Consider the following 15,818-nt stretch of genomic DNA (forward strand, 5'->3'; position numbering starts at 1 on the left):
TCAACTAAAGATATAATTTGTGTTCTGAAGATGAACAAAGGTCTTACGGGTGTGGAACGGCATGAGGGTAAGTAATAAATTATAGAATTTTCATTTTTGGGTGAAATAACCCTTTAAGCAAGCATATTTTGCTCATTCGTTATCCTAACGCATCTAACCTTAGTATAGTCTCATTTTTAATGAGAAGTTTTGAGGTTTCTGTTACAGAACATTTAGGTTTAATTTTTTCAATGATTTTTAAAATAAAAGGTTAAAATTAAAAGCAGTACTTACAGGAACATGAAAGAAAAAAAGATTCATATATAAATTAAATTATTGTAGCATTTGTTGTACTGCCTTTAACAAAAATGCAAATAGTATATATATATATATTTTTTTTTTACTGCAAGTCACACTGTGAGTAAATATAAATATAATTTACAATGCAAAAATTGTAATGGTCCTAAAAGTAGAACATAACCCTGATTTTTTTTTTTTTTATGCAATTATTTTTCCTTTTTAGTTTTGTTAATATGTAAAAACACTAACGGACACTGGATATGTATATAATTTTTTTTTTATTTAAGTTAATTATTTTTCGTCATTCAAACTTTTGCAATATCTATAAAACAATGAACAAATACAAGCGCTGTACAGTTGACCAAATCACTATAACTGCAACTGAATGTGTAAATGTACATGCATGGACATACATACTGTATATACACACATATACACTATTACAACTGTTGACCCCATGCTGTTTCCTTTGCTGTTTAATGCAACATCAAGACCTTCCTAAAATTGGCTTTCAAGGAAACTAAAGAGAAAAAAAGGTGGGGTCACATGTCCTTCATTTACTAAAAATGAAACGGTCCTAGTCTGGAGTATTAGTCTGTTTCCATATTCAATCAAACAGCAAATGACTTTGGCACACTGTGCTATGTAAACATTTTATCCAATTAGCCATCATGTATTGCTCCAAATTTGGCTAAGTTCTTTAAAAACACCCATCGTTCAAAGCCCAAACTTTATACCATTTCATAGGCTTCTCCTTTTAAACTGGAGAAAGGTGGTGTGATTCACTATGGCAAAAGTGCAGTCCACATCTACATCTGCTTTCCCGTCCAGCAGACTCATCTGACTGCAGGAAACTCAATGACACTACAGAACATGGACAGTAAAATTCAGGTAAGTGGACTGATTTTCTTCCTAAAGGCCACACAATCTCTGCCCAGACTCTGAAACATCAAGACAAAGAGTCTTCCGTGTGTTTCTGTTGCCGTCTTCATACTCACTAATGGAGAACTGCGATTCTGGGACAACACAGGGTGGTGCAGACCAATCGAACATATACAAGTCTAAGATTAACATAACACTTAATGCTGATACATGAGGAGAGCTGACCGAAAGGCAGTCAGGGACTCATTTAGTCTGGATTTCCTAGCCTACAATAAGTTAGTCAGAATGCTACGGCGTTATACATGAAAGGTAGGTGGGTTAACTGATTCGGTTTCACATATCACAGGCTTCTTTGTCTGTTGGATTTACAGTAACAAGTTCTTTTAAGATCAACTGAAGTACCACAATAATTCACAAAGTTTGGATGTGAAAAAAAAGATATTTCGGGCGATGAATTAAATGGCGATTAAAAGGACACACAAACAAACTGTGCTGCGCTTCTCCATTTAGTCCAGATGCTTCTCAAATGTGCATTTTGAAAGCTGCTTAGAAACACACTCATACACAAAAAAAACTCACATTTTCTTTACAGTATCATGGATAACAAAGGCAGTAACTTTTAACCATGAAAAGAAGAAGAATGAGGATGCTCAAGTAATGACATAATGTGCCACGTTCGGCCAAAGCTGCTGAGGATCATGATTGATCTTGAGAATAAAACATCCAGGACTTTAAGGAGGCAGGAAAAGAACCTTTCCAACTCTCATGTTATGATCCAGAACACGCACTGCACAACGTCAGAAGAAATCATGGAAGATGAGGAGTAATACACACATCCATCTTTGCTTTAAAACCCAAAGAGGGAGCAAAGCTTCAGATCAGCCTACTAGGTTATTACCATGATTATTTTACATAATACACTTGGCGAAGTAAATAAAGGCTACATAAAATTAAGAAATAAATGATTACTGAGAAAAATGTGGCTGAGAAACATTTGTTTGTTTGAAGACCTGTTTTAGATTTGTTAGCAGCCAGTGCTACAGTATGTGAATCCAGCAGTCATGTTCTGTACAATGCCTCGGTTCTCCTTCGGAACACACCAGGGGCCCTTACGGAAAGCGGGATGAAACTTTACACATTGCACCTTTACCAGAAAAAGACATATTGACAATTTAATAAAAACTAGAAAACAACAAAAATGGTCTCTTGATTTTTTTTCTTCTTCCCTGCGCGCCGTGAGCTGAAAAGCACGAGGCTGCCGCTGTCCTCCACAGTCAAAGTGTGTCGGTGCGCGCATAAATGAGTCCTCCCCTCAATCCCATGAACCCTCAAATTAAATCAAACCCAAACTACAACAGTCTTGGAATCCAGTCCAATCACAGCGCAGGAAGGGAGCCTCCATAAAACGTCATTTACATTCAACAATATTGGAAACGTGACTACAAAAATAAAAAAACAATGGATGTCCATTGTAAAAAAAAAAAAAGAAAATGTGCTGGAATTCAAGAAAATGAGACATGAAAAGGCGAAAAATAAGAAAAGACAAAAAAAAAAATGCATCCTTTGCATCGGAAAATGGGAAGAAAACCTCCAAAAATGGATACAGTTTAGACACTTAAGATTCACTTTCCAAGAGCTGGACAACAGATGAAACAGTGAGGTATATAGTTAGATGGAAATAGTCATCATCATCTTGTTTGTGTTTTCGTTGCCCCGTGGCCCTTGAGGACCACCAGACCGCACCGTGGCGGCCCCGAGTCTGTATCTGGGCAGCGATTTTCTCTGAGGGGCGAGTGCGTGCCCAGCACGGGCTGTCCGAGGGCGAGAAGGGGAGGGATGGAATCGGCGGTGTCGAGCTACGGCTGCAGGTTGAGAGTGAACTTCCACTGCTGGGTGAGCGACGGGTTGCACACCTCCACCGTCAGACCGCCGTTCCGCGCGCTTCGGCTGTCCAGGCACAGATTGCTGCCGACGTGCCGCAGTTTGGAGTTGTTGTCGATCTGCTCCCATTTCTGTAACAGAAAAATAAAGATGATGATGTTGAAAGTCTGAGCAGCAGCGCTTCCTCCAACCCCCCGCTTTGAGCATAGCAGGCTCACCTGTCTGCTGTCGTTCTCCCTGCAGCCCTGCAGTTTGATCTGTGAGCCAGCGGTGCGATCCACCACCGTCAGGCAAAGGTCCATGTGTTTTACTGATTTGTCTTTAGTCAGAGCCCATTCCTGTTCATCAGAAACATAAGCAGGGAACATGTGCAGTAAATACATTCATTCCATATAAATTTACACAGGAACTTGAACAAAACAAAACAAACGCTCAAGAAAACAACATAATAAATATAGAATAATATATATAACATATGAAATGTTGTATACACATACACATATATTATACTATCATTTAAAATTGTTAATTACATTTTTCACACTGTAGTACCCACTAGGGAAGAAAAATTTTAAATATAATATAATATAATATATTTTTCATAAATAGAAAAGTATGTTTATGGGTACTTTCACACTTGGTTTGATTGCTTGGTATGAACCAGAGTTTGACTGCATCTGAGTTTGGAAAACAGTGTTCACAAACAAACTGAACTCTGACATCAATCGAACCCGGGTGTGCACCAAAAGTGTCAATGTGAAAGCACCCTAAGTGTGATGAACCCTTTAAATTCCTCAGACCTGCACACTGTGAGAAGATAAAAGCTGCTAAAGTGATCCAGAAACTACCGTGTGGCCCTTATCTATACACATCACTCACCCTTCACAAGTGCATTGTTCCTTTAAAACTAACCCAAACTCAATGGCAAGTCCATCACCCAGTGCTCTGCTGCCATATCAGACATAAGACTGTTCAGTACCTGAGATCGGATTGGTACCTGATTGCCCCCTGCGTTGTGGCACTCGTACACCCCCACCACACCGTCAGCAAAGTGCCCCAGTGTGTCCAGACAGTTCTGGCCCTGCTGTAGTGCTCCAAAGGCTATGTCCTGATGATCCGGGACCCTAAACAATACAGAGACATCAAGTTGGGTATGATTAAGCTAATTTTTGAACTACAGCCCAAAAGGTTTATCATGAATAAACTTTAAAGTCTCATGTCTAGGTATAAGTGAAAGAGTTAAAGGCTCCGTTTATACTTGGTATTAACATTAGTCTCATTAAAATGTTTTGTGATCCAATCACTCAATCCACATTTAGAAGTACTCAGAAACATCAAAAAGAACCACCTACTCGCCTATTAAAGGGTTAGTTCACCCAAAAAGTTCATCTTCGGAACACAGTTTAAGATATTTTAGATTTAGTCCGAGAGCTTTCTGTCCCTCCATTGAAAATGTATGTACGGTAGACTGTCCATGTCCAGAAAGGTAATAAAAACATCATCAAAGTAGTCCATGTGACATCAGTGGGTTAGTTAGAATTTTTTGAAGCATCGAAAATACATTTTGGTCCAAAAATAACGGAAACTACGACTTTATTCAGCATTGTCTTCTCTTCCGGGTCTGTTGTCAATCCGTGTTCACGACTCCGCAGTGACGCTGCTGACGTGTTATCTGGTGCGCCCGAGCTTCGTTTACAGTCTGAGGGAGACGCACACTGTGAACAAAACCACCTTCGCAAACATGTCTAAGGATTTTGACAAAGAGGAAGACTTACATTTTTTTGTTCAGCCATATTTATTTGAACCCGAATACACGGACGAAGAACTAAGAGCGATGGAAGAAGCTCCTACACAGCAGCAACCGCTGTCACAAGCAGCGTCACTGCGGAGTCGTGAACGCGGATTGACAACAGACCCGGAAGAGAAGACAATGCTGAATAAAGTTGTAGTTTTTGTTATTTTTGGACTAAAATGTATTTTAGATGCTTCAAAAAATTCGAACTAACCCACTGATGTCACATGGACTACTTTGATGATGTTTTTATTACCTTTCTGGACATGGACAGTATATCTGAATCAAAAAGCTCATACACATTTATGCACAAAACTTCACAGACCATGTTCAGATTATAATAGCACATGTAATCAAGGCCAAAGTGATGCAAAAGCTATTTTTATTATTCCCAGGTCATACACTCACCGTAACTCAGGATAGACGTTCTCCAGGTACCACTTAAATGGTTTGCAGCCTAACCTCTTCTTCATTTCCAGCCTGCTTTGAATGCTGCAAATAATGAGGAAAGTTGGAGTTCATTTCAAATGGTCTAAATGTTTTTGATGACTGTGATTTTCAATTAGCCATGTCTGTCATCATGTTGCCTTGGCAGTGACCAATGAGCTTCTCATGTTGAAAATAGTCAATGATGTCCTACTTTGTTCCAAACTTTTCTCTAAGCAATAATATTTGCCATTTAAGAAAGTTACACACTTACTTGCCATAGGGCACATTACGGGCTGAGGGCACAGCAGCATAGTAGAAATTCTTGTAATCGTCCATCCAAACTTCTGCCGCTCGTCTTGTGTTCCTGTAAAGACAAGCACAGGCAGATGAGAGTAATTTATAAATTTGATATAGCTATAATGATGTTCTGCTAATGACCATAACATATCCATTATTCCTGAATCTAACTTCAACACTAATGGACCTTCTGCAGCACATTACTGGGTGCTTTATAATTTGGACAGAATGTCACTTCAAATTTCAACTGCACTGCCTCACAACAGCCCACTTATCACTGGCTGCAGTGCTGGATTCACCCACTGGATGGAGTACATGAACCAGACTACTAAAGGGCTCATTTTGCTTGAACTATAACAAAACCTAAAGATAAATAAAAATTGTGTTCTTTAGCGACTGTAACGCTGCTCACCCTGGGTGTGAAACGTCTAGCAAGATTACAAAAATACTGACATTTAAGTATCTTGTAACATGGACTGAAAAATAGACTGAATATAATATAATATAATATAATATAATATAATATAATATAATATAATATAATATAATATAATATAATATAGCATAACATAATATAATATGATATAATATAATATAGCATAACATAATATAACATTATAATATAATATAACAACATTATAAATGTCTTTACTGTCACTTTTGATCAATTTAATGGATCCTTGCTGAAAAAAGTATTCATTTCTTTAAAAAGATTTGTTTACTAATCCCACATTTTTGAATATAATAAATCATAACATATAACACATAACACAACATATGACATATAACATAACATAACACAACACATAACACAAAACATAACATATAACATAACATATAACATAACATAAAACATAACATAAAACATAACATAAAACATAACATAACATAACAGATACCTGGCAAACACGGTACCACTGCCACCTGGGAAAGTGTATGGATGCTGTTTCCTGAAGACATGACCCACTCGACTGCAGGGAATGATCTCCAGGCTGCCTCCGCACTGCCAGACCCGAAATGAGATCTCTGAGAAGCACAACAGCAATCAGAGATTAATAAGACACATCATATAAACACACAATCAGTTCATAAATGCAGATTTCCAAAGTGCCAAAACTCATAACTGCATGTGTGACATCTAAACAAACAAACAAATAAGCACTACTCTGTGAAACTTCTTGGTCTTTGCAAACTTCTCAGACGCGCATGCAAAATACAAAGTTTTTCCAGGCTGAAGGATAATTTCAAGAGTTCTTGTAAACTTTTCCACAAGCAGCACAGCTGAGAAAAGTGCTGTGTTTGTGGAATGAGCTGAAATTTCTTTCAGAATCCATCATGCCACAGACATTATGTCAAAGCCTGAAAATCTCCACCTCATTGAGTCTTACACTGCAGTTTCTATTCAAGTCTCGTTGCTAATCATATAAAAAAAGCAATAGTTCTTCTGTGGTGACCTGAATGGCCCCTTAGATGGGCACATTACATTTTGGATGGGTAAGGCATTATCTCATACAATCTAATGATAGAAGTACCATGATCTCATATTCAGTATTCATATACAGCGGCGCCACAAAGTATTTGAACACTTAAGCCACACTCATGTGACACAAATTCATGAATTTCATGGCATTAAATTAAACCATGCGGTCTTTGTAAACAATCAGTGCTAGACCTTTGTATGATGTCTGAAGTCAAACCCTCATAAATAGATCCTACTTACAAGTTCATAAGTAGTAATTACAATGTGATGTGCATTAAAGTGACTTTGGTAGGAATAAAAATGAATGCATTTGACAATTTACCATTTCTTTCTCTCCTTTTCGTTTGTCTTGCTTTATAGGAAATTAAGCACATGATGCTTTATGCATTTATCAAACTGGCTAAGAGTTGTATCATCTGCCAAAAATATGACAAATTTGACATGATTTTTTTTTTTGTGTGTGTGTCTATACATTTCAGTGTGTTATATATTATACTTTGAGTGTGTGTGTGTGTGTGTATACACACACTTTAAATGAGCAAATGTTTGACTTAATAAGGACACACTGGTACACTGATAAGATCCACTGTGACTTCAGTCAGTCAGCTCCAATCAGCTTGTCCCAGCACAACAGATGAAATACAAGGCATTTAGAAAAACAAAGCCTCAACTCACCAAGATTCTCTCCTCCCCACACATCCATCATCATGTCGTACTTCCCCAGCTCCTCAAAGTAGTTCTTATCCATTACAAAGAGGCCACCGGCAATCATGGGAGTCCTGGACAACATAACGCATAATATGAAAAATGAGATAAGAACAAACCAAATCTTGAAATTACTTAGCACTTGCAAACTTCATAGAATTTACTTTCCTTAAAATTTATACAAGGCAACTATCTCACAAACTGGTGATGTGTGTTGCTTTAGTTGCCATTTGTGACTTTACAAAATTCTGTGCTCATTTCTCTCTCTGATACTGTGATAGCGCAATCTGATCAGAGCTCCATAAATGAAGTCATCAAACAACACTGGAATCATTAAACAAAAATGAAGAGTGCTGTGTCAAGAAGACTTTTACACAACACATCCCATAAAGGCACTGTCAAGAGAAACTACACAGTTTATTATCTTAATGTACTTTTAATGTACTTGCTGCACAGTGATTGAGATTTCACATCAGCAATGCACCGTCTATACAATCTCCCATTTCGGTCGCTTTACACCTTTCTCTTTCCCACTCGCTTTTAGCCGTTAATGATTCGAGTCACTCCCTGGAGGATGGACCTTTTACAAACAAGCAAGCAAGCATGTATATGGGCTCCTCGGACAAACTTGTTGTTCTGTTATTACAAGAACTTTACGGGATCCATTTCTCATGTTGACAACAGAATTTTACATTCGTTTACTGTGCAATGTTTGAGAGCATAGAAGTTGGACAAGGAAGTCTTCAAAAAATAAAATAAGCAAATCAGCAATCAGTGTTATTGTTACCTAAAATAATTAAAAATGATTTTCGGTAATGTAAATAAAGCTGGAATACATTAAATGATAAAGATTAGATGAAAAATTCTATAATAGTAAATAAATAACACTAAAATAACACTGCCAGTAATTCAATTTCCTTAAGGAAACACCAGTGCTCGCAAGTCAGTAAAATAATAAGTATAGGCACGAACCAAATAATGCTGGATATATAACCGCTGATGTTTGAAAACCAATCACAATTCAGTATGCAAATGTAACAATGACATGATCCTCAGTATTCTATCAGCACTGGTCAGTGGGAGTTAGAATGCACACCAATAGAGAAAGTGTGAGAAGGATAAAAAACAGCTCCCAAATCAGCTGACAGTAATAGGTCACCAAACCATTTGCAAAGCAGATATTTAAGAAAAGATGAATTCTTACTTGATAGGAGCAATGGGGTTTCCTTGCCGTGCCCGTCTTTGTTCCAGGGTCATGTAGTCCCATTTAAAAACTAGATTCCAATCAAAACCTGGATAAAGATTACACATTACTTTAGGGATAAAGCTCTTGATTTTAAAAGTAGGTTCAATGTTCTGGCTCAGCCATGTATCAGGTAAGGGAATAAGGGAGCATATTAATGATACTGCAATTTCACTCATGAAGAAACCAAAAGGCTTTGTTCAGAATAGCATACTACCATACTATTTTAAGAGTATGCAGCATGTACTGTATACTGTATGCAGCATGCAAATGTTTGCGTGCAACATTTCTTTTCATTAAAATACATTTTACACAAAACTGGCTTAAAACAACATTTGCATTTCCAGTAGGAAACACCAGTGCTTGCCAGACGACAAAAGAATAGTATTAAAGTTTTAAGTAATGATGAGTTTTAGGCTTTGGCTCTGTGTAAATGAAAAGCTGCATCCTTAAACCTTGCTGTTGGCACAACACTTGTCTTATTTTCTGCAGTGTGTCTTGTTTTCTGTCGGCTGTACACAAGAATCTACATAATCCGACACTCGGTAGCTTTAGATGGTTAAAGATTACGAAGGATGGATTGAGTTCTGAACATTCCATAAAATGTAAGTTTCAGATTTCTTAAGAATACAGATACAAATCCTACGGATTAAAGGCCCGCTGAAGTGTCTTGGAATACGCAGCATTATTCAATGTTTTGACGTAATTATAACTGAAACAGGAAGACAGGGCGATATATCAAACAGCCCCACCCCTTTTTTTAAAATAGCAAATTGCGTTTCCTTTATATCACAGATCGGCCAGAGCCGTTAAACTCAGTAAAACCTCTGTTTCCTTCTAATCTCTCACCATTTATCCTCCTAATCTCCTCTATATCACTTTGAAATATAGCATTCTGTGCAGAATTTAAATGGGTCCGATACCTTTCGTGGTCTGAGCCAACTCGCGGATATGATCCGCCCTGTGCTCTCGTGTCCCTGGGCCAGAGCAGACTGTGTTCGCGCTGCGGCGGTTCATGTGACACTAACGTAAAAACGGACTTCATTTGCGTCAAAGGAAAGCATATTTACACTGTCTGAGGCCCTGTCCCAAATGGCACACTCTGAACTCGTGGACTTCCTCAGAGTCCACACTTTGGTGACGTCATGTAGTGCAGACCTATAGGGCCCTTGGCGCGAGTCCACGAGGGCGCATTGAGAGGTATTTTTGGGACAGACTCGATCGTCCTGCCGGAAATAACGATCTGGTTGTTTTTTTGACAGGAGCTGCAGGTTCGGGGAATATGCTGCCTATTGTTGTTGTTGTTTTTACCATTTTACCTGTCCATCCAGAGTCGAATAAACTGAAAGATCATATCATCAGTCCCTTTATTAGATAAATATCTCAAATATCTTATACAAATATTATAATATTTAGCATTGAGAACAGGTTTCTTTTGTTTTGCAACATATCTCCATGTCAACTACACAGCCTGCTTTTGCTTAATATATACATGCTTATTTAAATAATGTATACAGTTGTAATACATAATGTTCCATTTGAACTAAGATTACAATTTTAACACATAATAAACATGTGCGTGAGTTTCAGATGATTTTACAAGTTTAAATATAAATACTAGGTTTACATATGACTCAGTAAAGCCCTGAAATTCGGTTCTATTTATTGAATGAATCGTAATGCGATTGTATTATTCAACGCGCTATTATTATGTTTGAGATATCAACCACTGGTCGATCACCATAATGTTTGTATAAACTGTAGGTAACAAATGGTAAAATGTACACCTAGGTCATAAAAACCGTAATAATACCTACACTTAAATATTTTTTTCTCATCCATGTCATCAATCTCCTCCCATCCGTTGTCTCATTGGCATTTAGCAAGGATTCCTGGGTAGTTAAAGTGCGGGGAGCCTGCATCTATGCGGGCTTCGCTGAAGACCGCTTTAAGGTTACAAAGGAGGCGCTGCTGAGCACACTTCAGAGCATTAAAATGCTGAATGGGACGGCCTACGGACTCGTAGACTCGGCGAGCACGTGCAATTTAAGTCCAGGAAACTGAAAGTCCACATGAAGTGCGCCATTTGGGACAGGGCCTGAATTGTTCCCTACTCTCCACATAGTGCACTATGTGCCATTCACCATGTAGAAACTGGTAAATGTGTGAACTGACCGATTTCAGCCGCAGTTTCAGTGTAGGAGGGGGCGGGACTTCAGATTCTTAGAGAGCATTTGATTGGACAAAAGATTGATTTGATGAGAAGCTGAAGTGCGATGTGATGTCATGAAAATCCATGTGGAAGTGAGAGACTAAGTTTTGAATGCTTATATCTCCTAAATGTGAATTTTGTCATTGTTTTTGAACACACCAGTTTATTCATAACGTTAAGGCTAACATATTCATACTAAAAGCTAAAAAACTTACATTTTGATTTCAGGGGGACTTTAAGGGAACATTTACATGACAACGATATGGTTAAAACGGAAAAGTGTTTCCTTTGAGTTTTCAGCGTACAGACGACACCATTGTCAAAACAATCCCCATTCATAAGAATCCGTAAAAAAATGACTAAAAACAGTGTATTCTGCTGGCAGGCCATTAGGTGGCGATGAAACAATAGACTAAACATGTAATGCGCATGTGCATGACGTCATCGTTTTCACAAATTCACATTTTTGTTGTTTAGAGACCGTTTTTAAAAACGTGCACTTTGAAACCCGATTTCAAAGCATTTTCAGGCCACAAAACGCCGTTGCAGTGTAAATGAACAGCCAAAACGCATAAAAAGTTTTCCGTTTCTAGTTGAAAACTGTGTTGTGTAAACAGCCACTAAAACGCAAGTTTAAACAGATTATGTATTTTAAATGTTAAGTGTTTTAAAGGAGAAATCTGTAGAGAAGAAAAAAAAAACAGTAATTAGCTATAAATAGTAACTATGAATAACTATTTTGATTCCCAAAATCAAAATGAAGCATATCAAATTGACACTACTACTGTTTAAAATGTTTGGTATTGTTTTTAATGCATACAGTAAAAACTGTGTGCAGTATTCCATTCTGAACATATTCCAAAAGAAGGGAAAAAAATGCCAGATGAACACCACTATGTGTCATACATTTGAGGAGAAAGTAGCACATAACTAGCACATAGAGCTCTCATTTAACCAGAATGTATTGAAAAAAGCCTTATATAAATAAAATGATATTTATAACCCATGCTGCTTTATAAAATACAGTGAAACCAACATGGATAGATTGATCCATTTCCATATTATTTCCCACTGCATCCAGAAACCTCAGAGCTCAGAGGAAAAGCTATTCCACTCAGAGATATAGAGCCATTATGCCTAAAACCCCCAGACAAAAATCAATCAAATGGTTTCCATTCCAAAAGGACATTTCCTCTTTTTGAGATTCATCATGCTCTCACTCTTTTACACATTGTGCTGCCTCCACGGATTCTCTCTGTATTGCTCTCACTCCACGCATGCATTTAAACCTACCACACACAGAATAGCCCTGCACATATACATAACAAGTGACATCTGCTGTATTTTTCTTAAACAAGTGCATGAAAGGATGTAATCACATCAAATACACACACAAACAGCTCTGGATAGTGATTTTACTGTTGTGTAAAAAGAGCTGATGAAAGAGATTTACCTCCTTTAAGATCTGCAGATGCCCCCACATACTGGAAATTGTCCATGTTAATGACATCTATGATGGGTGACACAACCCGAGTTTTATCCTGCCGAGAAGAATAAATGATGTGAAGCTGGGCTGACAGTACAATGACAGTTAGAGTACAAGCATATGAAAACACATCTCTGATACAAAGCATTCTTTAAAGATGTAGCAACTGACAGACAAAATTAAACCAGAATTAAAATCACTTAAAGTCCTGACGTATGCTGATCATGGAACTAATAAATGTGCACTGCACTGCCATTACAAATCACGGCAAATCCATCAGAAATACCTAGGAAAATCCCATTAATCTCGTGAGCTTCGCTGACACATCACTGAAGTATTTAAAGTCAAGTACCATGAGTTAACACTGCAGAAAAGACAGGCAATCAACTCTACGTGACAAGCGTGGAGAATTTAACACTTAATATAAATGTATTGCTCCTCAGACATCTTCCAATATTCATCATGTCAATTCTGGGACACCCTGACGAATCAAATCATCCCAACGGTGGCTTCACCTCTGAATTTACAAATTCATTTGTCACAGTGCTGTAATGTTTCCATGTGGCATTTTGTATATAATTTTTATTATAATGTAAATATGGTTTGTTATATTAATGCAACACATTAATAAATTGATAAATTAATACATTCAATTAATAAATATATATTTATATATTATCATCTTTACTCAATTGTGAAAGACATTGTATTGCTGAATAAAAACAGGCTTTGATTATTTTTAGCTTGATTTTTTACTGCATTAAACATTTTGAAACAACAAATCACTGTTTGGTTAAAAAGATTTTGTAATTGAAAAATAATACCAATTAAAATATCAAACTTTCACTAAATATGGGTAAAAAAACTATGCATAACAGTACCGATATTTAATATCATCTTTCATATGTCTAGTGATGGGAAAAGACTTGCATGCCCTGAAATTCTGACCATAAAGGGTTTGTTCTCACACAATGGAGCCTATTCAGTGAATGGTACAAAAATAATTTTTCTAAATTATACCATTTTGCCAATAAACTAAATGGTTTATATATATATATATATATATATATATATATATATATATATATATATATATATATATATATATATATATATATATATATATATATATATATATATATATATATATATATATAAACCTATATTTCCTATAAACTAATGGCTTCATAAAGACATGTTTAGCAGTACATAAATAAAAATGAATATCATCAAAACAGAAACATTTTTTGGCTATATCACTGAGCTCTATGTACATTGACTGGAAATCCATTGTACTGACTGCATGTGGTTTGTATTAAGGCAAGCACTGATATAAAACTGGAAGAACTCAACTTGATGAGGACTAATGATGAATGGATGCAACAAGTGGAAAAGTGACTAATGTCAAAAACCATTAAAAACAGATTCAGTAGGAGTTCCGGTTTTGACCAGATCTGTTCTGAAAATTAAGGCAGTATATTTCTGCTTACGCGGCACACATACATTTTCAATTATAATTATTATTCCGCTTTAAACACAAGTTCTGTTTAAAGGTACTTCTCCAGAAACAGAACAACATTTAATTCATGCTCGGTATAATCATCATGATGAAGTGCTTGGATAAATTCTGGGGTCACTAACTCCACAGTTTGATTATGTGATTATCTGGGTCATCTAACTGGAAATGAAGACACCTAACAATATAAATGGGGTTATGAAATGTATTACTACATTAATGCCAGTAATTTGTACTTTCAGTGTCTTGTTATTCTACTCCCTGTTATTTACTTTGTGAGTCAAAAGCCTTGAGGCAATATCAGAGTAATAATGTGTGCCTAGGGAAGGAACTGAAGCAAATATTTCTTTAAGGTCAGTCTGATCCTGAACCAGACCGGACCTGCACATCCGCCATTGGGGTGTGTTTACTTGGATTCAACACACCTGTGCGCGCACACACACACACACACACACACTGATGTCTTATCCATACTCTCTACATGCTATATAACAGTGTTGGATAGCACTAGCTTCCCTCCATACTTTTTTATGGCTTGTTTGAGAATTTTTGGCAGTAGACAGCAGGATTGGACTCAAACAGGTATAATGATATGGCACTGCAAGGTTTGCAAGCAAAGATTGTACATCAAGACAGACAGCCAAAGAAAACACAATAACTTCTCATCCACTCTTTTCTTTTATCATCCTGGCCTGACATTTGCAATTGCAGTGAGCTGCTAAACATCCGCTGCTGTAATGAGCATGTTTGATTATAGCCTCCAAAAGCAATGATTAATTTGCCAAATCTGAGAATTGTAAGACACAACGTTTCTCTGCTTGTTTGTGTGTCAGAAGAAGAAATAAAAAGATAGAAAGAAAAACATGGCTGACCTCAGCAACCCTTTCTAGAAGGGGCTCCAACCAGTGTTCATTACACTCGCAGTGGCTGTCAAGGAAGGTCAGTACATTGGCCGTGGCTGCATCCGCCCCTCTGACTCGGGATCGCATCAATCCTAATAATACACAACATACAGACACAGACAGACACACAAACACACAAACACACACACACACACACACACACACACACACACACACACACACACACACACACACACACACACACACACACACACACACACACACACACACACACACACACACACACACACACACACACACACACACAGGATTGAGACTCAAAGCCATCTGATGCAATCTGAACTACACAGAAGGTTGTTATCCCTGTATCCTAACCTAATGATCTACAACACATGTGCAGGGAACCATAATGATAGTCAAAAGTACCAGTGCTTTGGTAACAAGTTTGGTAAAAAGTAGTTTTGGAAAAGGTAATGATATGATGCCCATCTTGGTCAGGAATTATTATTATTATTGGTGAGGTGTTAAGTCAGTTATGTCTGAATGTATACAGGTAGGCAAAAATCACCTATGGGGAAAATGGGGAAAAGGAGAAACCCTGACGATATCAGTTTTGCATCATGCATCATATCTAATCATGCAATACATTTGACATTCGATCACCTTTTCTTTTTTTTCCCTGAATGTTTATCTGAATATAATGCTGTTAGATACCTGAACTTTTATTTGTTCTATTGCTTGTGATTGTTCCCT

The 15,818-nt window shown here is 37.2% G+C and overlaps 1 protein-coding gene across 2 annotated transcripts in view; it reads right to left on the reverse strand.

The window, feature by feature from the left end:
- Positions 1 to 81: 81 nt before the first annotated feature.
- Positions 82 to 15,818, reverse strand: part of galnt2 (UDP-N-acetyl-alpha-D-galactosamine:polypeptide N-acetylgalactosaminyltransferase 2) — a 90,209-nt gene continuing 74,472 nt past the window's right edge. Inside the window, exons 7-16 of one of the 2 annotated variants that reach the window (XM_067386210.1) lie at positions 15,075 to 15,196; positions 12,654 to 12,741; positions 8,950 to 9,037; positions 7,716 to 7,819; positions 6,460 to 6,586; positions 5,535 to 5,627; positions 5,243 to 5,326; positions 4,022 to 4,166; positions 3,261 to 3,380; positions 82 to 3,173 (exon numbers count right to left, since the gene is read on the reverse strand). In XM_067386210.1, coding sequence (XP_067242311.1) covers positions 3,018 to 3,173; positions 3,261 to 3,380; positions 4,022 to 4,166; positions 5,243 to 5,326; positions 5,535 to 5,627; positions 6,460 to 6,586; positions 7,716 to 7,819; positions 8,950 to 9,037; positions 12,654 to 12,741; positions 15,075 to 15,196 — 1,127 coding nt within the window. In that variant the 3' untranslated portion in view covers positions 82 to 3,017. The remainder of the gene's footprint in view (positions 3,174 to 3,260; positions 3,381 to 4,021; positions 4,167 to 5,242; positions 5,327 to 5,534; positions 5,628 to 6,459; positions 6,587 to 7,715; positions 7,820 to 8,949; positions 9,038 to 12,653; positions 12,742 to 15,074; positions 15,197 to 15,818) is intronic. The other variant, XM_067386211.1, reaches the window with a different exon arrangement.

Source organism: Chanodichthys erythropterus, chromosome 5, assembly GCF_024489055.1.
Source record: "Chanodichthys erythropterus isolate Z2021 chromosome 5, ASM2448905v1, whole genome shotgun sequence".
Classification (NCBI taxonomy): domain Eukaryota; kingdom Metazoa; phylum Chordata; class Actinopteri; order Cypriniformes; family Xenocyprididae; genus Chanodichthys; species Chanodichthys erythropterus.